We start from the raw sequence: 26,249 nt of genomic DNA on the forward strand, positions 1-26,249 counted from the left end.
ATGGTTAGGGTGGTTTAATGATTTAACCTACTCACTCAATATAAAATTTGAACATGTAGACCAAGTGAAGAAATCTTATTACATCACTAGATCATCAAGAAGCAGAAAAGGCTTAACATCTTCTACTGGCCAGTGTTTCGTAGAGCTCTTGAGGTCGACCTGGGAGAGGCGGCTCAGTTGGGTAGTTGCTCTAGGATTCGGCTTGTTTTATGGATTCAAGAAAACCCTTAAATATCAATCCCCAGCCACGATCGTGTTTAAAGGACAAAACTTTCAAAGCTGCTTTGACTTCTTTTACTGTGCTGAAATACTTCACGAAGATGATGGATATATAAAGACAAAAGCAGAAGGTTTACATTTTTAATGCAGTGGTCTTTAAGATTTTCGGCAGGTACATTGCAATTTGTATTGATCATTTTCATTGCATTCTTTTATATTGAAACATCCATGATCATTTTTGTCAATAACTGTATGGCTGCTACTGCTATACATATATAACTAGACGAATCCTCATATAATTTTTTTAAATAAATATTTCTTCTAATTTGTTTATTGTGAACTGTTGGCAATGAACTTTAGGGGTTTAATGGGTTCACTCAACTTTTATTAGAACTTAGCATACTCATAGTTGTTGACAATTATACTTTTGATAAGCTAACGGGAAATGCTTAGTAAGTGTGGATTACATTCACCTTTCAAGGTTGCAAAGAAAAGTTGTTGTTGAAAACAGCGCATACCGATCAACCAACTGCGCATATTCTAAACACAAAATCGAAATATTCAATAATAGTGAAGAAAATACTTCAGTGGATCGAAAGGCAGTCGAATCTAGGTAGTTGGAAAGCATCCCGATATTTAGATGGATGAGGACTGAAAAATTCGGCAACATTTTTCAAATTATTGGCGAAATATTTTCTACTGTCACAACAACAACGGCGAGTATTTGAACCAAGAGAATGTTTGACAATATTCAACAACATAAAACCAGAAAACGTTTTGGTGACCAGCAGGAGTTTTCGTTATCTAAACCACATTACAAGTCTTCAAGTCTCAAGTAACTTTTCTGACTGTTCACCTTCTTAATGATTTTTTTTTTGTAATAGATCTCATGTATCAGTGTTCCCGCGATATTCGAAATTAATCATGATCCATAACGTGTTGAAAGCTCGCTAAATCGTGCGAACGTGAGTCCCTCTGTGCAAAAGCTCTCTAAATCCAAAATATGTACTATTTTTAAAAGATACGTAAAATTGTAGTAGAAACACAAACGCCTTAACTCTGGAATATATAAAATATATATTTTCAAAATCTGAGTAATGTGAAAAGCATCGTTGAGCTCCTATATATATTTTTCTATAAAAAGTGTTCTTTCAGACATGTGTTTTTCAAATGGAATAAAAATAAAATGGATATAATTTAATGTTAGTGCCGAAAATTTAGCTTTATTATAAAGAGACGTTATGTTTTAAAAATAATTTCGGGTCGCAACTGACTCACATTAATTCTACCCGAAAGGTACAATTTTCGAGCAATTTTTCCAGCAATTTGCGCCGTATGTCACCACCATATTACGGAGTCCTGTTCATAAAGAAATGACAAACCCAACTAAGTATAAATCCAACGTCTAAAAACTCCCTTTATGTGAGGATGTTTTTCGTCCAAAAGAATTAAACCAAAAAATGTACAGCAAATATTAGAGATGTGAAAGTATTACTATTATTTACATGGCTTTTGATTCGCAGCAACCAAATTGTCTCTTTTATATCACTCCATAAAACGTTAAAATTTATTTTCGTATAATATACATACAGTCATATCTTTTATACACTACTTTCAACCCACTTAAAATACACAATTACAGTAATATTTCGGTAAACAAAAATTTAAACAGCCTCCTTCTTCTGCTCATCGTCAGCCGATTTCGTTAACAACGAACTTGTATTAAGTGGTTCCAGCTCCTGCACCATGATCTCCTCATTATGCCAGGGTTGCATTTCTGCTGAACCAAAAGTAATGAAGAGCAAGTTGGCTATGAAATTGTAGCCAGCAGCGATGAAAAATATTATGCGCCATTGTTGCGAACTCGTCTGCAAGTATTTCAAAATTAAATAAATAATACATATTTTTAGATTCTGTATAAACTTACCGGATCAGTTACAATATAACCGACCACAAGTGGTGCAATGATGCTCATCACATTCGCCGCTGTGTTGGTCAAACCCACCAGCGTGCCGGAAAAGTGTGGTGAGAGATCAATGTGGTTCACTTGCCAGCCAAAATGTGTTATCGAACTAATTGCTACAGTTACCGTTAAGAGCACCACAGCCAAATCACTCTGATCTGCGGTGACATAGCCCAACCATATGAATGTGGTGACTGGTATCCATTGACCGATGGTGTTGAAAATTTTACGCGAAGTTGTGGTGCTGACCACTTTTGACTCCTCAAACGCACGCACGAAGGGACAGCAGATGAAGCCCAAAATCACCATTACGAGATATGGTAGGGAAGACAGTAACGCATTACTCTTGATATCCTTGTCCAACACACTTTTCATGTATGACGGTATTTGTGTGAGCAGTGTCCAGAAACCCCATGTGTAGCCGCAATGTGTCACTAGTAATGCCAAAAATGGCGCAGAAGTGAATATTTTACACCACGGCACTGTTTTGGGCATTTCATGTTTATGATCATCTTTATCTTTCTTGTGCGCATTCAATGAGCTTTCGATATGTTCGCGTTCAACGTTGGTTATAGCTTTACAATCACTGGGAGAACTCGCGCCAAGCCACAGCCAAAGTAATGCCCAACACAAACCGAGCGCACCGGGTATGTAATATATGCTAGGCCAACCTAAACTGGAGGAGGCCAGTGCACCACTGGAGCCCAACATTAAAACTGTGCCAAATTGTGCGCCCGAAAAGATATAAGTTGCCAACGAGCTACGTTCCTCAACTGGCGCCCACTTGGCCAATATTGTTGCCATTGCTGGTATAGTCGAACCCTGTCCGAAGCCTTGTAGGAAACGTAGCGCACACAATAACATCCAATCGCCTATGCTGACTGCCAACGGTGTAAATATGGCCAGTATACTGCTGGTGGTCATCGTAAAGAGTAACATTACTTTGCCGCCGAAACGACGCGCCAAACTGCCGCCCGGTATTTGTGTGCAAATGTAGCCGCAGAAGAAACTGCTGATCACTCGTGATTTTATTTGCTCGGACCATTTGTACTCCTGCGAATTGATGAAAGTATATGCATATAATAGTTTAGAAGAGAATAGACTGATTGTTATTAAGATTGAATGGGAATTACTCGTATAATGATAGCATTGACCTCGAAATGTGCGGAGCATATCAAAGCTGTCGAAAGTAGTTCCATTGTAGCCCAAATAATTAATGGACCATATGCGTTTGGCCTTAGTCCATTTAAATCTTTTGTTGATCAGATATTTAATCTACATCATATTTTGGAACGGACAGGCAGAAACTGAATCCACTTCACAGATATTAAACCGAACAGAGAGATAAATCCGATTTAAATCTAACCAACGTTTCTGACAATTAAATCCTAAATGCTATTAAGGGCTTACTATCGGCTTATCAACGAATTAGTTTCATTTTCTAAAATCGGATAAAGAGCCGTATCAAGCTTTTGTCTTTTATATTTCGATTTGAGCAAATAATATACTGCCACTTAAAGCACTTCGTAATCTCAATATCATTTAATAAGATTCAGATTACTGCAACGATTTAGAGTATTTTATTGAACCTTTCACAATATTTCTCTTATCTAATTGCTCTCACTAAGTACCCTTCGTTTTTATCACAGAAAAGATCACACATGAAGTTTATTTCAAGATTATAACCGGATCAATGAATTTACCCTATCCACGCTAAAGGGAGAGATGATAGAGAAACCGTAAATAATCATAAACTTATTTAGATAGGATTTGACTCCTCGTGACGGTTGATATAATCATTTCATGAGCTCAGCTCTTTTGGTATTTTTAGAATTTAAAAGGGCACTGGCATACTAATTTCAAATCACTGCAATTCTTTTGGCATTTCTTATTCTTTTTGCGTTCAAGTTCATTGGATTTCTGAATATACAGGAAATTTACCGAGTGTTTCACAATACAACATTATATATTTGTTTGCACTTTTGAACATTTTTTTTTAATTTTATTTTCTCTGTTATACCAATAGACTAAGTTATATATATTATCACATACTATATTATATATCATTTTTGCACATCACTTTACTTACGGGAAAATCGGGATTCGTTGCATTCTTATCCATCATGGCAACAATGGCAACGGATAGGTTGACACGCATGGCATAGATGACCGAAAGGCCAACAAAGAGCAGTAAACACTGTACATGGCGCCGACCAAACATTGGCACTACGAATATATTACCAAAATATATTTATATTTATATTAAGCGTCGAATTCGTGGAAAACTCACGCTTTCTTTCCTCAATGTTCTGATTCAAGACCATGGTTCGACGGACTCACTGCTACAATGAACTCGAAAATCACACCAGATTTTGGATAACAAATTGTGAAATAGCAGCTGCATGTAATGGAAGTTGATCCTGACCACTTTACGTTTAACAAGCCTCTGAGTACGAATTCTAAGTAACAGTTAATTATATTGCTCAAATATATAATTACTTATCGCTAGCTTAATCTTTATTTCTTTAAATAGCATATATAGAGGAATATGTGTACATAAGGAGGTATATTTATAATGATATAGGAGCATATGCAGAGAGAGTTTCACATGAACACCACAAACAACAAACACTTTGCTAAAACGAAACGAACGGCTAAAAGCGCTGACTCATTCTATCTTCGCATATATGTATCTAGCACGTGTTGCACATCTTTCTTAGTGAGTTTAATTGGATTTCATATTCAAATTTTGTTTGTCAAATAAATGTACCCTGTAGATTAAAAAAACCTTTTTTACCAAGATACTCATTCCGGGTTTTTTGGTTCATTAGAAAAATACTTTCTTCCTTTGGAATTCAATTGAAGACACACCATTATGGGTGCTTATTTTTATAATTTTTTATATATGTATTGTATTTATGTATTGCTCTTAACTGCCGCTGTATTCCAGCTCCCTTACTCTTACATAGAAATTTATATATAAATAGTACATTTAGCCTGTTGAGATCTCTATAATTTACGATTTTGTAAATCTTCCAAATCTCACAGTTGCATTTACAAGTAGCGTATTCCTAACTGTTTTTGCGTATTCTGGTTTAGTATGCGATTATTTATCTAACTGTTTACTATCATTTGAAGTATTTCTCAAATATACAAAAAAAACTGCCAGTGTTGTCAGATACTTTATAAATTGTTATCTGTCTATTTGCATATTTGTTGTTGGCTCTTTTACGTTCCACACCACACACTATGAAAATAATTGAAATCGGATAATAATCACGCCCACCTCCCATACAAAGGTTAGGTTGAAAATTACTAAAAGTGTGTTAACTCACTAACGAAAAATGACAGAAACACTAAATTTTACAGAAGAAATAGCAGAAAGAAGCTGTACACAGATCTTTTTACAAAATGGAAAATGGGCGCGGCATCTCCCACTTATGGGTCAAAAACCATATCTCAGGAACAACTCGACAGATTTCAATTAAAATTCGGTATATAATATTTTCTTGACACCCTGATGACACGTGATGGATGAAATCGGTTCACAACTTCCCATATAACTCAATTTTGAATTCCATCTGATTTCTTCACTTTATAAGATATACATAAGCAACCAATAATATATTGCGAAATAAAACTTTATACAAATATTGTATATGATCCGTGGCATCATTTGTGAAAAAATTTTCGAAATCGGACAATAACTTTTCAATGCTCCGGATATCGAATATGAAGAACTCAGTGTCTCATGGTACTTCTTCATCGAAAATATCGGTAAATCTCTCAGATATCTTAATTTAATTTAGAGGACATCTTTTTCTTCTAATAGTGTGTCTCTGTATCAGAAATGGTTAAAATCATAAATTCCCGTAGCTCTCATATACCTAATTATAGGATTTTCAAAAATACGATGGGCTTAATAGCTTGTAAATCGGGTAATATGTGAAATATCTATATAGCCATATCTATATAGCCTAATTAAATGGGCATATAATCTTAGGAATAATGTAAGTTCATGATGAAAATTAGTGAAATCGGTTCAAGAATTTCCTCAGCCCTTATATACCATATATAATGATTTTCGTTTTTCTGTTGGTTTATATCGAATATATGGGTCAAATTGTGTGTTATCTTAATAAAAATATAGCAATAAATTGCGAGAATATAAAATGTTCGGTTGCACCCGAACTTAGCCCTTCCTTACTTGTTTTACATAATTTTTGATTCGCAGCTTGTATGCTGCCTCTTTTACATCTCTCAATAAAATGTTAAAATTTATTTTAGTATCATATGCAACCCACTTAAAGTATATAAATTACAGTAATATTTCGGTAAACAAAAAATCAAACAGCCTCCTTCTTCTGCTCATCGTCAGCCCATTTCGTTAACAGCGAACTTGTATTAAGTGGTTCCAGCTCCTGCACCATGATCTCCTCATTATGCCAGGGTTGCATTTCTGCTGAGCCAAAAGTAATGAAGAGCAAGTTTGCAATGAAATTGTAGCCAGCAGCGATGAAAAATATTATGCGCCATTGTTGCGAACTCGTCTGCAAGTATTTCAAAATTAAATAAATAATACATATTTTTAGATTCTGTATAAACTTACCGGATCAGTTACAATATAACCGACCACAAGTGGTGCAATGATGCTCATCACATTCGCCGCTGTGTTGGTCAAACCCACCAGCGTGCCGGAAAAGTGTGGTGAGAGATCAATGTGGTTCACTTGCCAGCCAAAATGTGTTATCGAACTAATTGCTACAGTTACCGTTAAGAGCACCACAGCCAAATCACTCTGATCTGCGCTGACATAGCCCAACCATATGAATGTGGTGACTGGTATCCATTGACCGATGGTGTTGAAAATTTTACGCGAGGTCGTGGTACTGACCACTTTTGACTCCTCAAACGCGCGCACGAAGGGACAGCAGATGAAGCCCAAAATCACCATTACGAGATATGGTAGGGAAGACAGTAACGCATTACTCTTGATATCCTTGTCCAACACACTCTTCATGTACGACGGTATTTGTGTGAGCAGTGTCCAGAAACCCCATGTATAGCCGCAATGTGTCACTAGTAATGCCAAAAATGGCGCAGAAGTGAATATTTTACACCACGGCACTGTTTTGGGCATTTCATGTTTATGATCATCTTTATCTTTCTTGTGCGCATTCAATGAGCTTTCGATATGTTCGCGTTCAACGCTGGTTATAGCTTTACAATCACTGGGAGAGCTCGCGCCAAGCCACAGCCAAAGTAATGCCCAACACAAACCGAGCGCACCGGGTATGTAATATATGCTGGGCCATCCTAAACTGGAGGAGGCCAATGCGCCACTGGAGCCCAACATCAAAACTGTGCCAAATTGTGCACCCGAAAAGAGATAAGTTGCCAACGAGCTGCGTTCCTCAACTGGCGCCCACTTGGCCAGTATTGTTGCAGTGGCTGGCATGGTCGAACCCTGTCCGAAGCCTTGTAAGAAACGGAGGACACACAATAACATCCAGTCGCCTATGCTGACTGCCAACGGTGTAAAAATGGCCAGTATACTGCTCGTGGTCATCGTGAAGAGTAACATTACTTTGCCGCCGAAGCGACGTGCCAAACTGCCGCCCGGTATTTGTGTGCAAATGTAGCCGCAGAAGAAACTGCTAATGACTCGTGATTTTATTTGCTCGGACCATTTGTACTCCTGCGAATTGATGAAAGTACTTTGTTTAGAAAATATTAGACTTGATATTGTTAACGAAATATGCGGAGGATACAAAAGCTGCCGACTGTAGTTCCATTACAGCCAATAAAATTAATGGATCAAATAGACCTTAGACACTTAAGATATTTCGTTGACCAGATATTCAGTCCTTAATAGCAATACTTCTAAGACAGCTTTAAAACTAATTACGGTTACAGAAAACGCAATATCCACTAGAGTGAAAGAATTATATTCAGCGGAGATAACTACTTCAAACACTTCGTGATCTCAAAAGCTCAAGCTCACACATGAACTTTATTAACAGAGCTTATTCGTATGGGGAATTTACTCTATCTGCTCTATAGTGAGGCTAGACAGAGACACTTTGAGTAGATATTGAGTCATATACTGAGTTGGATAGGAAGATTCGTTTAATTTCACCATTTATTACACATTTTTTCTCATCACTATACTTACGGGGAAGTCGGGATTCGTTGCATTCTTATCCATCATCGCCACAATGGCGACAGATAGGTTGACACGCATGGCATAGATGATGGAGATACCAACGAAGAGCAGTAAACACTGTACATGGCGCCGACCAAACATTGGCACTACGAATATATTACCAACATATATTTATATTTATATTAAGCGTCAAATTCGTGGAAAACTCACGCTTTCTTTCCTCAATGTTCTGATTCAAGACCATGGTTCGACGGACTCACTGCTACAATGAACTCGAAAATCACACCAAATTTTGGATAACGAATTGTGAAATATCAGTTGCATGTAATGGAAGTTGATCCTGACCACTTTACGTTTAACAAGCCTCTGAGTACAAATCGTAAGTAACATTTAATTATATTGCTGAAATATATAATTACTTATCGCTAGCTTAATCTTTATCTCTTTAAATAGATCATATATACAGGATATACATATGTAAATGATGGAATATTTATAACGATAAAGGAACATACATATGTAAAGAAAGTTACATGTACTTCAATAAACAGTTTGCTAAAACGTAACGAACGGCTTAAAGCGCTGACTCATTCACTCATTCTAGATTCGCATATATAATATTTAGCACGTGTTGCACATCTTTCTTATAGTGATTAATTGAATTTTCTATACAAATTTGGATTATCTAATAAATATACCCCGTAGAATAAAAGAAAACCCTTTCACCAAAATGCTCATTTCGTTTTTTTTACCTTAAAAAAATTGGTTTTGGTTTCGAATTCAATTGAATTTGGGTACTTAATTTTAGAAATATACATTTCCTAGATGCATTGCTCTTAACTGCCGCTGTATTCCAGCTCCCTTACTCTTACATAGAAATTTATATATTAATAGTACATTTAGCCTGTTGAGATCTCTATAATTTACGATTTTGTAAATCTTCCAAATCTCACAGTTGCATTTACAAATAGCGTATTCCTAACTGTTGTTGCGCGCTCTGGTTTATTTGCATGCCATTATTTATCTAACTGTTGTAGTATTGCTCAAAGCTACAAAAATAACTGCCAGTGTTGCCTGATTTGTTATTTATTTATAAATTTGTTGTTATATATTTTATTTATTATATTTTTGGTAAATTTTAAATAAAAAATGTATAATATTTCTTAAGCTGAAGAAGGTTTTTAACGCTCTAGAAAACTAGAATATTATGAGAAAATATTTGTATCGGAAAACATAAAAAACATCGCTATAAACTTCTAGACTTCTAGAGTACCGAAGCGAAATGATAGAAATTTGAGTTTTTGGTGATTTCGCATAACACTTTCATCCATCTTTTTGTATAAGATAGTAACTCTCTTGTAGTCTGGCGCCACTTTCTTATTGTACAAGCTAGTATTTACGATAACTCTATCATCTATTGCTCAAATAGCCTTAAAGCCAACGTAATGGTGTTCGGAAAAATACTTTATGGATGATTTCGGCATGACGATTGCCTAAAAATCCACAATGATCCGCAAATTGTCAACTTACACTTTACTTCTTGAGATCATTTCGAAATTGAACTTCTTAAGACGCGAATTAATTTAATTTAATCAGATAACCATAAATTTTTTGAAAAAAAAAAATACGACTCTTTAACTCAAAGTTTTATTTTATACAAATTTACTTTGACACGATCTGATAGCATTACATTCGCTGTAATCATTATTCAAATAGTATGCACGATATTTTTAAACAGATAAAAATGCATAAGACCACGTAACTCTTTATCTCCGAATTTCTAGAAAGAGTTAGTTGGAAATGTAATCAGTATAAAAACCTAGCAACAGATGTACATTTCTTACACAGAGTACCATAGCTTGATAAAATTATTACTTTTAACTATTTTAAATACACTTACTGTTATAATACTAAATCGTAATTAAAAAACTACAGTTATTCAAGCAACATCAGTATGTAATTTGATAATTCTCATATCTCAGTTTCTTATTCTCCATTTTGAACGAATTTCGAATCAAATGTGTTGGCGATTGTCCCGCTCTATCTTGGGGTAATTCCAGGCTTGAATTTCCGTCTTGCCAAACAAGACGAACAATAAATTGCCAATGAAGTACATACCACCGCCGATATAGAACACGATACGCCACTGTTCTATGCATTTCTGTTAAAAAAAAATGAAAGTTTCCAGTAAAAAAGGTGGGGTATTTATAAACATATGTATATAAAAGCATACGAACCGCATCTGTGACGATGAAGCCCACCGTTAGTGGTGCCAATAAGCTCATTATATTTGCCGCACAATTCGCTATGCCCATAAGGATACCAGCAAAATTGGGTGATAGATCGATATGATTAGTGAGGAAACCCAAATAGCTGGACGAATTCACACCCACAGCAATAACAAGCAACGCTAATGCCAATTCACTCTGATCGGCGCGCATATAACCGAGTAGTATGATCGGTATTACGGGCACCCAAAAACCGATGGTGTTGAACAGCTTACGACTGGTATTGACGCTCATGTAGCCTCGTTTAATCAGAAAGTCATCTAAAATACAAAATGCAAATGTCAAGAATAAACTAGACAGATAAGGTATCGATGACAAAATTGCATTGCTCTCCATATCCTTTCCAAGTATGCTCTTTATGTATGAAGGTATTTGCGTTAACATTATCCAAAAGCCCCAAGTGAAAGTGCACTGTGCCACCAATAGCACCCAAAAAGGCACAGATGTGAATATGTTCAACCAAGGTGTTTTTGTGGATGCATGCTCATGCTCCGGTTTGACTGATGTTACCAACGCTGTTTCAATGAACATACACTCATCTTCACTAATCCATTTGCACTCTCTGGGTGTGCTTGCGCCAAACAAATACCAGATCACACCCCAAATTATGCTTAAAATGCCGGAGAAATAAAATATACCCGGCCAGCCCAAGGAGGATGTGGCAATCCAACCGCTAACTAACATAATCACTGAGCTACCAAATTGCAGACCAGTGTAGCAAAAGGTGCCCATAGAGCCGCGCTCCTTGGTTGGCACCCATTTCGAGAGCAAAGTATGTATCGCTGAATAGGCGCTTCCCAGTATGAGACCTTGACATAAACGTAACGCACAGAGCAGTTGCCAGTCGCCCAAGCGCACGCTCAGCGGTGTTAATAAAGCCAAGAGGCCACTCAACGTTATACTCCAAAGATAGATTTGTTTGCCACCAAATCGGTGCGCCAACTGACTGCCCGGTACTTGTGTTATGCAATAGCCCCAAAAGAAACTGCTAAACACATATGATTTTGTCTCCTCCGACCATTGATACTCCTACGGTAAAGAATTACAGTTACGACAAGGTTATATATTATTCAATCACCTCAAAGTCGGGATTGGTGGAATTCTTATCCATCATTGCCACGATCGCTACCGAGAGATTTACACGCTGTATTACTGCAGCTGACATTCCCAGAAATATTAGAATACACTGTACATGACGAGCGCCGAAGAGCGGTGCTAAAATTTAAGCATAGATTAGATATCATCGCTTCTATGAACACCAATTTGCTATAATTTTTACAAACCTTTATATTCACCATCATTTGTCCGCACATTTGTCATTTTTTATCGAATTGTTGAGACACCGTAAGACGAGAAATGAATTAGAACAAGTTAACCGATCGAGATGTGGAAAACTCCTAACAGTGTAATATTTATTAAGTTAGTATAGAGTGAACAGTGGTTGACGACTTTGGGTGGTTCAAAGATCACTTTAATTGAAAGTTCCAAGTAGTGGTTACGCTTCTTTATAGTTATTGAAATAGTCGCCAGAGTTATTAATTAAGTAATGCTTTAAATTTGCATTCCGAAATATTATTGTTCCTAAAAAAGTTATCAACATTTTCTTAAATAAGCTATTTTCCTATAAGTACTATTTAACTCCCACAGATTTCTACTTTTTGAATCACTTCACTTCATATGCAAATATGAGTGCCATTTTTTATTTGCCTTTATTGGCACCATTAGTTTTTATGATTTGTCATACAATAATTTTTTTGAACTGATCAAATATGTACTGTACGTTTATTAAATTACCCAAGAGTACTAAAAGATCAAGTTGTTTTACATTTATTTGTGATATGATTGCAGATAATTAAAACATATAGTAATTAAAGCACCTTGTTGTAGAAAGAGAAGATGTGCATTTGCAGTTAAGGCAATAAGCTGAAAAATAGTGGGATACTTATTAAAACGGTCGCGACCAATTATCTGGTGTAGAGTAAAGAAAATTTTTACATTTCTAATTGTTAACGCATAACTGCACCACTATTTTTCTAAATCGGTTGACAACCATGCCTACTTCTCTTATATTTTTCTCTCGTATACCTCCAGAACCTGTGAAGGTAATGGAGCAAAACTTTACATAAGCAATATATTTTCACTCATTTCAAAATTGTTGAAATCTGACCACAAATTTTCATAGCCACAGATATCGAACTTGAAGAATTCAGTAATAAGAGTAATTTTCCACGGAAAATATACGTAAATCTCTTAGATATTTTAAAGTAATTCAGAGGGGATCTTTTTCTTGTACTAGTGCTTAAAATTGGGTTATAACTCCTATATACCTAATATTAGTGTTTTCAAACACCGTATATATTAGTTAATATGTGAAATTAGAAAAATTAAGTGAGTGTATTATATCGGATATAATGTAATTTGGTGGTGAAAATGAGTAAAATTGGTCCAGAAATTAGCTCACCTCCTATATACTATATATAATGATTTTCGTTATTCTAGTGGACTTTATACCGAGTATTACGAGAGTATATAATGTTCGGTTACACCCGAATATAGCTCTTCTTTTTTGTTTATACTAGCGATTTTCCGTAATCAAACGACTTTATTAACATTGCATCCTTTCAAGCCCATAATGAATATGTTTCAGAGACCTCCTAATTTTGTCAATTAGTAAATGATCGACAATATTATAGAAACCAACTACATAAATTAGAGCGTTATTTGAACCGTCGTTAAGACAATTAAGAAAATATAGCTTGGAAGAATATTTGATTCGACGTCAACAACATAGATTTTGCTGGTTTAAAAATATGTTTCTTAAAAACAAAAACCATTAGCATTTCGAACATCTTCAACACACTAAATTGAGTGTACACCTACTAATTTCAGAAATTAAATTCCAAAAATGACATAGGTTTCAGTCATATTTCTGATTGTTTTTTTTATGACAAGTAAAAGTTTGCGAATTAGTTATTAAACTCTGTGGTGAAGGAAATTATTTCCGCCAAACTGTTTATATGGGTACATAATATTATGAACGTCCCGAATATTATGAGCTATGAAGCTTCAAACAGTTCGGGAAGAGGTTAAAAAAACATTTGGGAAGAGGTCGAAGTAAGTATTTCGGGCTTTAAATTAACGCAACATGGTTCGAAAAGTATAGATGAACTCCAAGATTAGCATATCCAAATTGGTAACAGAGATATCACACAGCATCAATAAACCACTGTCTACGACTATTCGTCGACACTTGCGTAAAACTCATTTCCGTGGTGAAACGCTGGAAGACAATAAATAGAACTAATCGTTTGGAAGCCGTTAAAATATTGAGGCCTTTTATTGATTTGTTTATTGATATTGTTTGTGTTATGGTGTGCGAGTCTATGCTGAAAGTGGAATTGGAACTATATAAGTTGTTGAAATATGTATATGTATAATGAAGGATTTTTGGACGCTTTGGCATTAGTTGAAGACAAACCGTTAGAAAGCTCAAAATAGTAATTCTAAGCAAATTGTGCACATAGTTCGGGCGTGTATTTCATAATGTCCCTAAACAAATTAAAACAGCGCAATATGTTGTGATTGTATAAAAATAGTGTTCATATAATATAATTAAAAAAATAATTATTAAAAAAAAAAATCATTCATTCATTCTTCACTCTGATAGTTGCGCATCGCATATGGTGATCGCCTTACTGAGTTCCAGGCTTGGATTTCGGTCTGACCAAACAGAATGAACAATAAATTGCCGAAGAAGTACATACCGCCGGTAATGTAGAAGACGATACGCCACTGAAGTACATTTTTCTATAAAGAGGTAGAAGTGAGGTAATGAATAATGATTTTAGATCAGGGCTTAATTAGAATATTTATAAGTATACGAACCGCATCTGTGATGATGAAACCCACCGTTAGAGGTGCTAAAAAGTTTATAATACCCGTTGCAAAATTCGCTATGCCCATGAGGATACCAGCGAAATTGGGTGATAAATCAATATGATTGGTAAGAAAACCCAAATTACACCCCGTACTCACACCAACAGCAATAATAAGCAATGCCAGTGCCAATTCACTCTGATCGGCGTGCATATAGCCGAGTAGTATGATCGGTACGACGGGCACCCAGAAACCGATAGTGTTGAACAGCTTACGACTGGTATTGACGCTCGTGTAGCCACGTTTCATCAGAAAATCGGCTAAAATACAAAAAACAATTGTGAAGAATAAACATGACAGATAAGGTACCGACGACATAAGTGCATTGCTCTCGATATCCTGTCCCAGTACGCCTTTCATATACGAAGGTATTTCTGTCATTATTATCATAAATCCCCAACTGGTGGTACACTGTGCCACCAATAGCACCCAAAAAGGTACAGATGTGAGTATCTTCAACCAAGGTGTTTTTGTGAGAGCATGCTCATGCTCCGGTTTGGTCGATGTTGCCAGCGCGGTTTCAATGAACATACGTTCCCCTTCTCTCATCCATTTGCACTCGCTGGGTGCTCTTGCGCCAACCAAGTACCAGATCAAACCCCAAATTAAGCTGAATATGCCGGAGAAATAAAATATACCAGGCCATCCAAAGGAGGATGTGGCAATCCAACCGCTGACCAACATCATCAACAAATTACCAAAATACACGCCAGTGTAGCAAAAGGTGCCAAGTGTGCTGCGTTCCTCGGCTGGTACCCATTTCGAGAGCAACGTATGTCCCGAAGGGAAAGTGCTACCTTGTATGAGACCTTGACACACTCTTAGCGCACAGAACAGTTGCCAGTCGCCCAAACGCACGCTCAGCGGTGTTAGTAAAGCCAAGATTGCACTCAATACTACACTACAAAGTAGTGTTATTTTACCACCAAATCTGTGGGCCAATTGACTGCCCGGTATTTGTGTTACACAATAGCCCCAATAAAAACTGCTCAGCAGGTAAGATTTTGTCTTCTCCGACCATTGGTATTCCTGCGGTAAAAGGTAACAATTATGGCAAGTTATTATGTTTATTTGTTTTTGCTATTTCCTCACCTCAAAGTCGGGATTGGTCGAATTCTTATCCATCATTGCCACTATCGCTACCGATAGATTTATTCGCTGCGTGAAGGCAGCAGACATTCCCGCAAATATTAGAATACACTGTACATGACGAGCGCCGAAGAGCGGCGCTGCAGTTAAAAGAAATTTTTATTAAAAGAAATTAAAAAAGTATATATATATTTTGTGCTATTTATTTCTTATTACAAACATTTATGTTCATTATCATCTATCTGTGTAGTTTCCATTTTTATCAAGTTATAGGCACACCATTAGAAAAAGGTGAGACTATACGAAGCACCAAAAAATGGGTTGACTCTGTCACCGCACCAAAACAAGTTAACTGCTCGAGATGTGAAAAACATCTAATAGTGTAAATTCTTTTTAAGTTATGTGCCTTCTGCTAATTTCTATACCTTTCTATCAAACTTCTGTAGGAAAGATTCAATTTTACAATTTGCCTTATAATAATAATTTAATGAAATGAACAAATATTTTACGTCAAATAAATTAGCCAAGAATACTAAACAAACTCTTTGGTATACTCTTGTTTATGATATGATTGCACATAATTAAGAAAATCTACTTTGATATAGTGCATAAATCAGGCAAACATTTCGTACAAATATTATAATACGTTATGCTGAGCTTTAGTTTACATTTTTTTCGACATTGACTGGCTCGAATTTGATAATAGAACACATCACATTGCTGCGAATCCTTGGGATAACTACATTTCTGGATTTTGGTTTAACCGAACAGGATGGATAGCAAAAATCGCGATTGATAAACAATTTACCGTTGTAGAAGTTCCACGTTTACCTCGAAAACTTCGACCTGAAATAGTCGCTTCAGTTTATGAACGGTCTCGAGACACAATTTCGTAAATTATGTGGTGGCAGACCACATTAAATACATTGGAACATTCGATACTACGACCTACAGCAGTCTGCCGAATCCAGTATAATACATTCTAAAACCAACAATATTCCATACATTTAAAATTGATTATATAAGCAAGTTAAATTGGAGCGAAGTGTAAAAATAAACCATACTCGAATGCACCTGAAAACACACAAAAAAATGCTTAAAATCAGTTCAGCCGTTTAGAAGGAGTTCACTGACAACAAATCACACTCAGCTAAAAACAGAAATATAGAAAATGACCCGGTAACCTAGTGAGGAGGACGCTATAGCACCACCATTGAGATAAAATGTGCCAATCGATCTACGTCCCTCGGTCGGCATCCACCTTGAGAGCAACGTGTGAATTGAGAAGAAAGTACGACTCTTCAGCAAACCTTGGACCACTCTTAGGTACGCCAAAAACAGATTTTCGTTTAAAAAAATATCTCCAGAATAGGCTACTAGACTATCAATATAATTTATCTAATTCGGCTTGTACACGATAATTACATCAAAATCACTATATTCAATGCCTGAATGCTTTGGAAAGAAAATTCTAAAAATTCTAAATTTTACCATCGTATGATAAACTGAAATATAATCAACAAAAAGGATTTCCAATCTCTTTAAGATATCGCAGAGATTTATGGTATTTTCGGTCAAAAGTCAGCCCTAATTATTGCGTAACTATATTATACGATTTGAGACTATAAAAAATAATCCGACGACGTAGAAAATTTTATTCGGACATATTCACCGAGGATTGCTATATATATTGTCGGTTGAAGGAATCAGAAGGAATTTAAAGTTCTGCTATATGAAAAGAAGGCGTGGCGGCATACCAATTTTTTGTTGAAATTAGCAGAAAAGTTTCCTTTCTGTCCATTTCTCGTTCCAATAAAAATCACATATACCGTACCACATATCTACTACAAAATTAAATACAACTGACGTTTTTTCTTAACGAGATAACGCTTTATTCAACTCTACGAATTTTATGTCTTACAAATAACCGTTCAGTCAACAAAACTGTTATACTCAAATACAACAAGTTGCGGAAGTATAAAAATACTACACATAAGTAGAAATTCAACAATTCCTCATTGTTCATTTTAATGGTTCCGAACGGATTATGATGGTGATCGTTCCAATGAGTTCCAGGCTTGGATTTTGGTCTGACCAAACAAGATGAATAATAAATTGCCAATGAAGTACATGCCTCCGGTAATGTAGAACACGATGCGCCACTGAAGTACATTTTTCTGCAATCGCAGTGAGTGAAAAGACACAATGAAAAAGTTAATTGGTGGCTGATTTATAAGCATATATAAAAGTATACGAACCGCATCTGTGACGATGAAGCCCACCGTCAGTGGTGCTAGTAAACACATAATATTGGTTGCACAATTAACTATTCCCATAAGGATTCCAGCAAAATTGGGTGATAGATCGATATGATTGGTGAAGAAACCCAAATTACAGGCCGTATTCACACCCACAGTAATAATAAGTAACGCTAGTGCCAACACACTTTGATCGGCACGCATATAACCGAGTAGTATGATCGGCACTATGGGCACCCAGAAACCGATAGTGTTAAACAGCTTACGACTGGTATTGACGTTCGTGTAGCCACGTTTAATTAGAAAATCGGCTAAAACACAAAATACAAATGTCAAGAATAAACTAAAAAGATAAGGTGCGGAAGACATGAGTGCATTGCTCTCGATATCCCGTCCAAGTACGCCCTTCATGTAAGAAGGTATTTGTGTTAGCATAGTCCAAAAGCCCCAACCATAAGTACTCTGTGCCACCAAAAGTATCCAGAAAGGCACAGATGTGAGTATCTTCAACCAAGGAGTTTTTGGGGGCGTATTCTCATGCTCCGGTTTCGTCAATGCTGCCAGCGCTGTTTCAATGAACATACACTCATCTTCACTAATCCATTTGCACTCTCTGGGTGTGCTAGCGCCAAACAAATACCAGACAAAACTCCAAATCATGCCGAGTAAACCTGAGAAATAAAATATGCCTGGCCAACCGAATGAAGAGGAGGCAATCCAACCGCTAACCAACATGATCAGTGAGCTACCAAAAGTCAAGCCAGTGTAGCAAAAGCTGCTAAGTGTGCCGCGCTCCTCTGCTGGTGCCCATTTCGAGAGCAACGTATGTATCGATGGGTATATGCTACCTTGTATGAGACCTTGACACACTCGTAACGCACAGAGCAGCTTCCAGTCGCCCAAACGTACGCTCAGCGGTGTGAGTAAAGCCAAAATTGCACTCAATGCTACACTACAAAGTAGCGTTATTTTACCACCAAATCGGTGCGCCAACTGACTGCCCGGTATTTGCGTTATGCAATAGCCCCAAAAGAAACTGCTGAGTAGGTAAGATTTTGTCTCTTCAGACCATTGGTATTCCTTCGGTAAAGAGTTACAATTGTGGCAAGTTATTATGTTTCTAATTTTTTATTGTATTCTCACCTCAAAGTCGGGGTTTGTCGAATTCCTATCCATCATTGCCACGATCGCTACTGAGAGATTTACTCGATGCGTGAACGCAACAGAAAGTCCCAGAAATATTAAGAAACACTGTACGTGACGAGCGCCGAAGAGAGGTGCTGCAATTAAGGGAAATTTTTATCAATGCAAATTTAAAGAAAAGTTAGCTATTTCTTTATCAATACAAACTTTTATGTTCATTATCAAATATCCGTGTATTTTCCATTTTTATCGACTTGTTGGCCAACCGTTAGAAATGAGTGAAACTACGCGAAGCACCAGAAATTGGGTTGACTATATCACCGCACCAAAACAAGTTGACTGATCGAGATGTGGAAAACATCTAATAATGTAAATTTTGTTTAAGTTCTGTACATTTTATGTATCTTCTGTAGAAAGTATTAGTTTTTACAATATGCCATATAAAATTTATTTAAATGAACAAATACTTTACGTTTCACAAATGTCCTAAGAGTACTGAATGAACTCGTTGGTTTGCTTTTCTTTATGGTATGATTGCACATAATTAAGAAAGTATGTTTTAGGACACCTATAAAAGTTAGGTTAGAACCCGTAATGGATATATAGTTACGTTACACACTATTGTTTTGTATGAATAGTCTCTGGTTAAGGTAGTAGAGATAACAAGATCCCGTTATATAGTTTTGCTATATTTTTTTAGTTTTAGCGGAAAAATTATATATGATAGAAATGATAATTACTAAATATTGAAAAGTAGGAACCCAAAAATATTGTTTTATTTAATTGAAAATGTATTCATTAATTGCCGCCATTAATTTCGAAATTAAAGAAGTTGGCTAAGTCTCTTTAAATCAAAAAATAAATAAACCAGAGGTATTTCAATAGCCAGTGGATTTCATAGTTAATCTGATGAAGCGCAGATTAACAAGATGAACACTAAATTGCCAATGAAGTACATGCCACCGACAATGTAGAACACCACAAGCCAGTGGTGAACATTTTTCTGTAATCAAAATGCGTTAAAAGAAGTCATGTTTCAAGTTAATAGGTAGGAGATATATAATCATTTTTTATAAGCATACGAACCATATCTGTGACAATGAAGCCCATCGTCAGTGGTGCTAATAAGCTAATAATATTTGTTGCACAATTAGCTATGCCCATGAGGGTACCGGCAAAATTGGGTGACAGATCGATATGATTGGTGAGGAAGCCCAAATTACATAATAAATAAGCAGCGCTAGTGCCAAGACACTTTGATCAGCGCGCATATAACCGAGAAGTATGATCGGTACTACAGGCACCCGATAGTGTTAAACAGCTTACGACTGGTATTGACGCTCGTGTAGCCACATTTAGTTAGAAAATCGGCTAAAATGTAAAATACAAATGTCAAGAATAAACTAGACAGATTAGGCGCGGAAGACAATAAGTGCATTGCTCTTGGTATCCTGTCCCAGAATGCTCTTCATGTACGAAGACGTTAACATAGTCCAAAAGCCCCTATCGTAAGTGCTCTGTACCACCAATAGCACCCAGAAAAGCACAGACGTGAGTATCTTCAATCAAGGTGTTTTTGTGGGAGATCAAACTCAATATTATAACGAGTAAGCCGAAGAAATAAAATATACCCGGCCAACCCATGGAGGATATGGCAATCCAACTGCTAACCAACATGATCAGTGAGCTACCAAAAAGGGTGGTCGGCGCCCATTACGATAGCGAATTATGTATGAATGGGTAGGTACTACCCTATATGAGACCTGGACACATTCGTAGCGCGCAGAGCAGCTTCCCGTTGCCCAAACGCAAGCTCAGCGGTGTGAGTAAAGCCAAGAGTCCGGTCAGTGCTACACTACAAAGAAGAATTATTTTACCACCAAATTTGTGATCCAACTGACTACCCGGTATTTGTGTTATGCAATAGCTCCAAAAGAAAATGCTGCGCAGTTAAGATTTTGTCTTCTCCTAGCATTGGTATGCCTTCGGAAAAATTATATTGTTATGACAAATAATTATAGAATCTAATAATATTTTATTCTCACCTCAAAGTAGGGTTTGTTTGAATTCTTATCCATCATTGCCACGATCGCTATCGAGAGAATTACTCACTGCGTGAACGCAGCAGACAGTCCCAGATATATTGGAATACACTGTACATGACGAGCGCCGAAGAGCGTTGCTACAATTAAATAAACCATTTTTAAATTTATAATTTAAAAAAGACCGCTCCAAAAGAAGTTGACTGATCGAGATGTGGAAAACATCTAACTGTGTAAACTTTTTTTTTGAGTTATGTACCTTGTGCTTTTGTTCTGTACCTATCTATGTACCCTCTTTAGGAACAATTAGTTTTTGCAATTCCTATATAATAATAATTTATTGAAATGAGCAAATATTTTAGTTTTCATAAATTACCTAAGAGTATTAAACGAACTCTTTGGTATACTTTTGTTTATGATATAATTGCAGATAATTAAGAAAATATACTTTCATACAGTGCATAAATCAGGTAAACATTCCGTACAAATATTATAATATTAATATAAAAACGTAATGCTGAGCTTTAGTATACATTTTTCTTGTCATTAACTGGCTCGAATTTGACGTGTTCTATTTGTTAGTGAGACACTTTGGGTTAATTCCTTTTCTGGATTTTGACTTGACCGAACAGGATGAATAGCAAATTTGTAATAAATTTAAAGGCAGCGGTGATATCTATTCTCGATCGAGAAACAATTTTCCGTTGTAGAAGTTCCACATTTTCCTCGAAAACTTCGACTCAAAATATTGGCTTCATTTATGAACTGTCACAATTTCCCAAACATATAGAAAATGAGAGGAAAGTGCGAATCCTCAGCAAACCTTGGACCACCCTTAGGAACGCCAGAAACAGGTTTTCGTGTCAAGAAATAGCTCCAGGATGGACACCTGAGACTTTGCTGGTACTATACATTTGAATCCATATAAATTATGGAAATACTTTTGCTCAATATACTTATAGCAAAATTACATTAATGCTGTGGTAAGAAACGTCGCAAAAAAATTATTTTTACCACCTTATAATATACTGCAATATACTCAACCAAAGTAATGATATTTCATTAAGATATCGGAGAGATTTATGGTATTTTCGGTTTAAAGTCAGTCATATTACATTCGGGTTGTGGTGTGTTAAAAAAGTCATCTGATTATTTATTAGACAAACGGGACCACTAATTGTTACAGGTGTATTCTGATATCTTCATCGCTCGAAGATATTGCTGTATATATTGCACGGATCAGATGAAATTGAAAATTGTATCCATTTCTCATACCAATATAAATGCATGATTGTTACTAAACAATCTTTACTATAAAATAAAGTACTACCACGACGTTTGTCTTTAGCGAAATAACGCTTTATCTTGATCAACAAAATTTTTACACTTTGTAAAACATATTTCGAGAGTAAACAACTACTATATATATTATACAAATACAAGAATTAGAAAATATCTGTTCCATTCGTCATTCTTCATTTTGATTGTTTCGCTCAGTATGTGGTGTCGCTCGTTCCACTGAGTTCCAGAATTGAATTTTCGTTTCACCAAATAAGATGAACAATAAATTGCCAATAAAGTACATGCCACCGACAATGTAGAACACCACACGCCACTGGTAAACATTTTTCTGTAATCAAAATGCGTTAAAAGAAATAATATTTCAAGTTAATAGGTAGGAGATATATAATCATTTTTTATAAACATACGAACCGTATCTGTGACAATGAAGCCCACCGTCAGTGGTGCTAATAAGCTAATAATATTTGTTGCACAATTAGCTATGCCCATGAGGGTACCAGCAAAATTGGGTGATAGATCGATATGATTAGTGAGGAAACCCAAATAGCTGGCCGAATTCACACCCACAGCAATAACAAGCAACGCTAATGCCAACTCACTCTGATCGGCGCTCATATAACCGAACAGTATGATCGGTACGACGGGCACCCACAGACCGAGAGTGTTGAAGAGCTTACGACTGGTATTGACGCTCGTGTAGCCACGTTTAATCAGAAAATCGGCTAAAACACAAAATAAAAATGTCAAGAATAAACTAAACAGATAAGGTACGGCAGACATGAGTGCATTGCTCTCGATATCCTGTCCAAGTACGCCTTTCATGTACGAAGGTATTTCCATTTGTATTGTCACCAAACCCCAATTGAAAGAGCACTGTGCCACCAATAGCACCCAAAAAGGTACAGATGTGAATATCTTCAACCAAGGTGTTTTTGTGGCTGCATGCTCAGGTTCCGGTTTGGTCGATGTTGCCAGCGCGGTTTCAATGAACATGCGTTCCTCTATTCTCATCCATTTGCATTCGCTAGGTGCTTTTGCGCCAACCAAGTACCAGATCAAACCCCAAATTAAGCTGAATATGCCGGAGAAATAAAATATACCCGGCCATCCAAAGGAGGATGTGGCAATCCAACCACTAACCAGCATGCTCAATAAGGTACCAAACGGCACACCGGTGTAGCAAAAGGCGCCAAGAGAGGCACGCTCCTCGGCAGGTACCCATTTCGAGAGCAACGTATGTATCGATGGGAATGTGCTACCCTGTATGAGACCTTGACACACTCGTAGCGCACAGAGCAGCTTCCAGTCGCCCAAGTGCACGCTCATCGGAGTGAGTAAAGCCAAGATTGCACTCAATGCTACACTACAAAGTAGTGTTATTTTACCACCTAATCTGTGAACCAACTGACTGCCCGGTATTTGTGTTATGCAATAGCCCCAAAAGAAACTGCTAAGCACATATGATTTTGTCTCCTCCGACCATTGATACTCCTACGGTAAGAATTACAATAGTTTAAAGTTATTATATTTTTAAAATGTTATTTGTTGTTTAAAGTTATTATATTTTTAAAATGTTATTTGTTGTTTTCTCACCTCAAAGTCGGGATTTGTCGAATTCCTATCCATCATTGCTACTATTGCTACGGAGAGATTTACTCGCTGTGCGTACCCAACTGACAGTCCCAGAAATATTAGGATACACTGTACATGTCGAGCGCCGAAGAGCGGTGCTACAGTTAAAGGATATTTTTATTAAAGCAAATTTTAAAAAACGTTAGCTTCTTGCTATTTATTTCTTAATACAAACATTTATATTCATTATCACCTATCTGTGTATTTTCCATTTTATCGTGTTGTTGGCACACCGTTAGAAAAGAAATGAAACTACACGAAGCACAGAAAATTGTGTTCACTGATCGAGATGTGGAAAACATCTAATAGTATTAACTTTTTTTTAAGTTATGTACCTTCTGCTAATTTCTATACCTTTCTATCTAACATCTGTAGGAACAATTGAATTTTACAATTTGCCTTATAATAATAATTTATTTAAATGAGCAAAAACCTTACGTTTCATACATAAATTACTCAAGAGTGCTAAACGAACTCTTTGGTATACTTTTGTTTATGATATGATTGCAGATAATTAAGAAAATATATTTTAAGACACCCATAAAGTCACATAATTATTTTTTACACCAGCAGTTTCCGTAACCAAATCACTTCTATAGCTTTGGAGCCTGCTTAGCCGTGTTTCGAACCCATAACGGATGGGTAGTTATGTTACAAACCATTCCGTTGTATGAAGGGTCTCTGGTTAAGTGGCCATACGATAAGAATGTCACGTCAATTTGTATCATATTTCAGAGTTCGAAGAACAAATGATTTGTACTGCTCTAGTGCTGTAGTTGGTTTAATATGGGTAAAAGGAAATCGCTATCGGTCGAAGAAAAAGCAATAATCGAAATTTATGAATAGCTTTAAGTAACTGCAATATAGAACAAGTAAGGAAGAACTAAGTTCGGTTGTGAAAGAACATTTTATACTCTCGCAATTTATTTATTTAACTTTATTTATATTATATAATACACAATTTGACCCACATATTCGTCATATATATTATATAAATTGCATTGAAAGTTGGAAACCCTAATTTTAGGTTAGAAGCATCGATTGTCCTCATGTACGATTTATTGAAAACCTATGGTCCGATTTCGGCGATTTTTAGAAAGAGGCTGCCACACTATAAATGTAGTATTTGCGCAAAGTTCTGTTCCGATATCTTCTTTTGTGCTTACTTTATATATTGTAAAGATATTCAGATCGACTTCAAAGGGCGTGTTTGTGAACCGATTTGGCATATTTTCATATTATATCATTGGGATGCAATGAAAATATTACAAACCAAATTTCATTAATATTGGTCGAGTAGTTTCGGAGATATGGTTTTTGACCCATAAGTGGGCGGAGCAACACCCATTTAAAATTTTGTATACCAATTTGGGTGGAGTCCTTCTGTACCTTCTTTATAATGAAATTTTAGATTTCTGGTGTTTTACCTTACTGCATTTTTAGTAGTTTCCAACATAACCTTTGCATGGGAGGTGGGTGTGGTTATAATCCGATTTCCTACATTTTTGGACTGTATAAGGTAGTACCTAAAGAAACGATTCTAGAAAGTTTGGTTGACATAGCTCAACTAGTTTACGAGATATGTACAAAAAACTTAGTAGGGTCGGGTCCACGCCTACTTCCCCAAAAAAATTACATCCGGATATACCCCTTCCTAGTTCGATCCTTTGTTACTTTTATAACTTTATTTATGACTTAGTTATGACACTTTATATTTTTTCGGTTTTTGCCATTTTGTGGACCTATGGTGCCAAGAAACAAGTGTGCCAAGTTTTATCAAAATATCTTAATTTTTACTCAAGTTACAGCTTGCAAAGACGGACGGACGGCCGTACAGACATACATCCGGATTTGAACTCCACTCTTCACCCTGATCACTTTGGTATATCTAACCCTATATGTAACTCGTTTAGTTTTGGGTGTTACAAACAACCGTTATGTGAACAAAACTATAATACTCTCTTAAGCAACTTTGTTCCGAGAGTATAAAAAACGGTTACATGCCATTTCTTGTTAAAAATTTGGTATTTCAGATGCTTATAATCGAGCAATTTTGACAGAAGCTTACAATTTCTATGATTCGACCATTAACATCAGGACAAATGGTGGCGTTAAGACGAGCTTATCTAATGTTCAGAGGGTAATAAAGAATGCTACATATTTGAAAATACAGTTGAACTTCCCTAATTCGAATCTCCATAATCCACAAAA

At 36.3% G+C, this 26,249-nt stretch overlaps 5 protein-coding genes and 1 long non-coding RNA gene across 8 annotated transcripts; 1 reads left to right on the top strand and 5 right to left on the bottom strand.

The window, feature by feature from the left end:
- Positions 1-1,757: 1,757 nt before the first annotated feature.
- On the bottom strand, positions 1,758-4,641 carry Picot_32 (putative inorganic phosphate cotransporter). 2 transcript variants are annotated; one of them, XM_011179727.3, is made up of 4 exons: positions 4,473-4,641; positions 4,272-4,408; positions 2,147-3,235; positions 1,758-2,087 (listed from the first exon to the last, which is right to left on the bottom strand). In XM_011179727.3, the coding sequence occupies exons 1-4, from the start codon at positions 4,504-4,506 to the stop codon at positions 1,884-1,886; spliced, it is 1,464 nt and encodes a 487-aa protein (XP_011178029.1). In that variant the 5' UTR covers positions 4,507-4,641; the 3' UTR covers positions 1,758-1,883. The 2 variants fall into 2 exon arrangements, with proteins under 2 accessions (XP_011178029.1, XP_054089430.1); XM_054233455.1 differs by lacking the exons at positions 4,272-4,408; positions 4,473-4,641 and adding an exon at positions 3,316-3,503.
- Positions 4,642-6,431: 1,790 nt separating this feature from the next.
- Positions 6,432-8,729, bottom strand: LOC114803641 (putative inorganic phosphate cotransporter). The gene is made up of 4 exons (XM_054233453.1): positions 8,559-8,729; positions 8,358-8,494; positions 6,792-7,880; positions 6,432-6,732 (listed from the first exon to the last, which is right to left on the bottom strand). The coding sequence occupies exons 1-4, from the start codon at positions 8,590-8,592 to the stop codon at positions 6,529-6,531; spliced, it is 1,464 nt and encodes a 487-aa protein (XP_054089428.1). The 5' UTR covers positions 8,593-8,729; the 3' UTR covers positions 6,432-6,528.
- Positions 8,730-9,979: 1,250 nt separating this feature from the next.
- On the bottom strand, positions 9,980-12,231 carry LOC128919733 (putative inorganic phosphate cotransporter). Its single transcript, XM_011179726.3, has 4 exons — positions 11,920-12,231; positions 11,715-11,851; positions 10,586-11,665; positions 9,980-10,509 (listed from the first exon to the last, which is right to left on the bottom strand). Exons 1-4 carry the CDS (start codon positions 11,954-11,956, stop codon positions 10,363-10,365), a joined length of 1,401 nt encoding a protein of 466 aa, XP_011178028.1. The 5' UTR covers positions 11,957-12,231; the 3' UTR covers positions 9,980-10,362.
- Positions 12,232-14,210: 1,979 nt separating this feature from the next.
- LOC105209355 (putative inorganic phosphate cotransporter) lies at positions 14,211-16,076 on the bottom strand. Its single transcript, XM_011179725.3, has 4 exons — positions 15,882-16,076; positions 15,665-15,801; positions 14,522-15,601; positions 14,211-14,443 (listed from the first exon to the last, which is right to left on the bottom strand). Exons 1-4 carry the CDS (start codon positions 15,916-15,918, stop codon positions 14,285-14,287), a joined length of 1,413 nt encoding a protein of 470 aa, XP_011178027.1. The 5' UTR covers positions 15,919-16,076; the 3' UTR covers positions 14,211-14,284.
- A 227-nt stretch (positions 16,077-16,303) lies between these two features.
- LOC128922537 (uncharacterized) lies at positions 16,304-17,263 on the top strand. Its single transcript, XR_008471757.1, has 2 exons — positions 16,304-16,987; positions 17,208-17,263. It is a non-coding gene; the product is annotated as an uncharacterized LOC128922537 (long non-coding RNA).
- A 266-nt stretch (positions 17,264-17,529) lies between these two features.
- Positions 17,530-24,386, bottom strand: LOC105209354 (putative inorganic phosphate cotransporter). Of its 2 annotated transcripts, none has more exons than XM_011179724.3 (5): positions 21,108-21,345; positions 19,270-21,045; positions 19,063-19,199; positions 17,920-18,999; positions 17,530-17,838 (listed from the first exon to the last, which is right to left on the bottom strand). In XM_011179724.3, the coding sequence occupies exons 2-5, from the start codon at positions 19,304-19,306 to the stop codon at positions 17,707-17,709; spliced, it is 1,386 nt and encodes a 461-aa protein (XP_011178026.1). In that variant the 5' UTR covers positions 19,307-21,045; positions 21,108-21,345; the 3' UTR covers positions 17,530-17,706. The 2 variants fall into 2 exon arrangements, with proteins under 2 accessions (XP_011178026.1, XP_054089427.1); XM_054233452.1 differs by lacking the exons at positions 17,530-17,838; positions 17,920-18,999; positions 19,063-19,199 and adding exons at positions 22,818-23,897; positions 24,000-24,136; positions 24,214-24,386 and having other exon boundaries at positions 19,809-21,045; positions 21,108-22,734.
- Positions 24,387-26,249: the final 1,863 nt, after the last annotated feature.

Source organism: Zeugodacus cucurbitae, chromosome 6, assembly GCF_028554725.1.
Source record: "Zeugodacus cucurbitae isolate PBARC_wt_2022May chromosome 6, idZeuCucr1.2, whole genome shotgun sequence".
NCBI lineage: Eukaryota > Metazoa > Arthropoda > Insecta > Diptera > Tephritidae > Zeugodacus > Zeugodacus cucurbitae.

What these genes read in the sequence shown, in the direction of transcription:
- Picot_32 (XM_011179727.3), bottom strand. Translation starts at nt 4,506, where the DNA reads ATGGTCTTGAATCAGAACATTGAGGAAAGAAAGC. An exon ending in CAACGAATCCCGATTTTCCC is followed by an intron (nt 3,236 to 4,271) that starts GTAAGTAAAGTG and finishes ATCAATTCGCAG; the next exon opens with GAGTACAAATGGTCCGAGCA. An exon ending in GTTATATTGTAACTGATCCG is followed by an intron (nt 2,088 to 2,146) that starts GTAAGTTTATAC and finishes AAATACTTGCAG; the next exon opens with ACGAGTTCGCAACAATGGCG.
- LOC114803641 (XM_054233453.1), bottom strand. Translation starts at nt 8,592, where the DNA reads ATGGTCTTGAATCAGAACATTGAGGAAAGAAAGC. An exon ending in GAACATTGAGGAAAGAAAGC is followed by an intron (nt 8,495 to 8,558) that starts GTGAGTTTTCCA and finishes ATATATTCGTAG; the next exon opens with TGCCAATGTTTGGTCGGCGC. An exon ending in GTTATATTGTAACTGATCCG is followed by an intron (nt 6,733 to 6,791) that starts GTAAGTTTATAC and finishes AAATACTTGCAG; the next exon opens with ACGAGTTCGCAACAATGGCG.
- LOC128919733 (XM_011179726.3), bottom strand. Translation starts at nt 11,956, where the DNA reads ATGACAAATGTGCGGACAAATGATGGTGAATATAAAG. An exon ending in AAATGATGGTGAATATAAAG is followed by an intron (nt 11,852 to 11,919) that starts GTTTGTAAAAAT and finishes CTTAAATTTTAG; the next exon opens with CACCGCTCTTCGGCGCTCGT. An exon ending in CCACCAATCCCGACTTTGAG is followed by an intron (nt 11,666 to 11,714) that starts GTGATTGAATAA and finishes TCTTTACCGTAG; the next exon opens with GAGTATCAATGGTCGGAGGA.
- LOC105209355 (XM_011179725.3), bottom strand. Translation starts at nt 15,918, where the DNA reads ATGGAAACTACACAGATAGATGATAATGAACATAAAT. An exon ending in CGACCAATCCCGACTTTGAG is followed by an intron (nt 15,602 to 15,664) that starts GTGAGGAAATAG and finishes CTTTTACCGCAG; the next exon opens with GAATACCAATGGTCGGAGAA. An exon ending in GTTTCATCATCACAGATGCG is followed by an intron (nt 14,444 to 14,521) that starts GTTCGTATACTT and finishes ACCTCTTTATAG; the next exon opens with AAAAATGTACTTCAGTGGCG.
- LOC105209354 (XM_054233452.1), bottom strand. Translation starts at nt 24,340, where the DNA reads ATGTTTTCCACATCTCGATCAGTGAACACAATTTTCTGTGCTTCGTGT. An exon ending in CGACAAATCCCGACTTTGAG is followed by an intron (nt 23,898 to 23,999) that starts GTGAGAAAACAA and finishes TTCTTACCGTAG; the next exon opens with GAGTATCAATGGTCGGAGGA. An exon ending in GCTTCATTGTCACAGATACG is followed by an intron (nt 22,735 to 22,817) that starts GTTCGTATGTTT and finishes TTTTGATTACAG; the next exon opens with AAAAATGTTTACCAGTGGCG.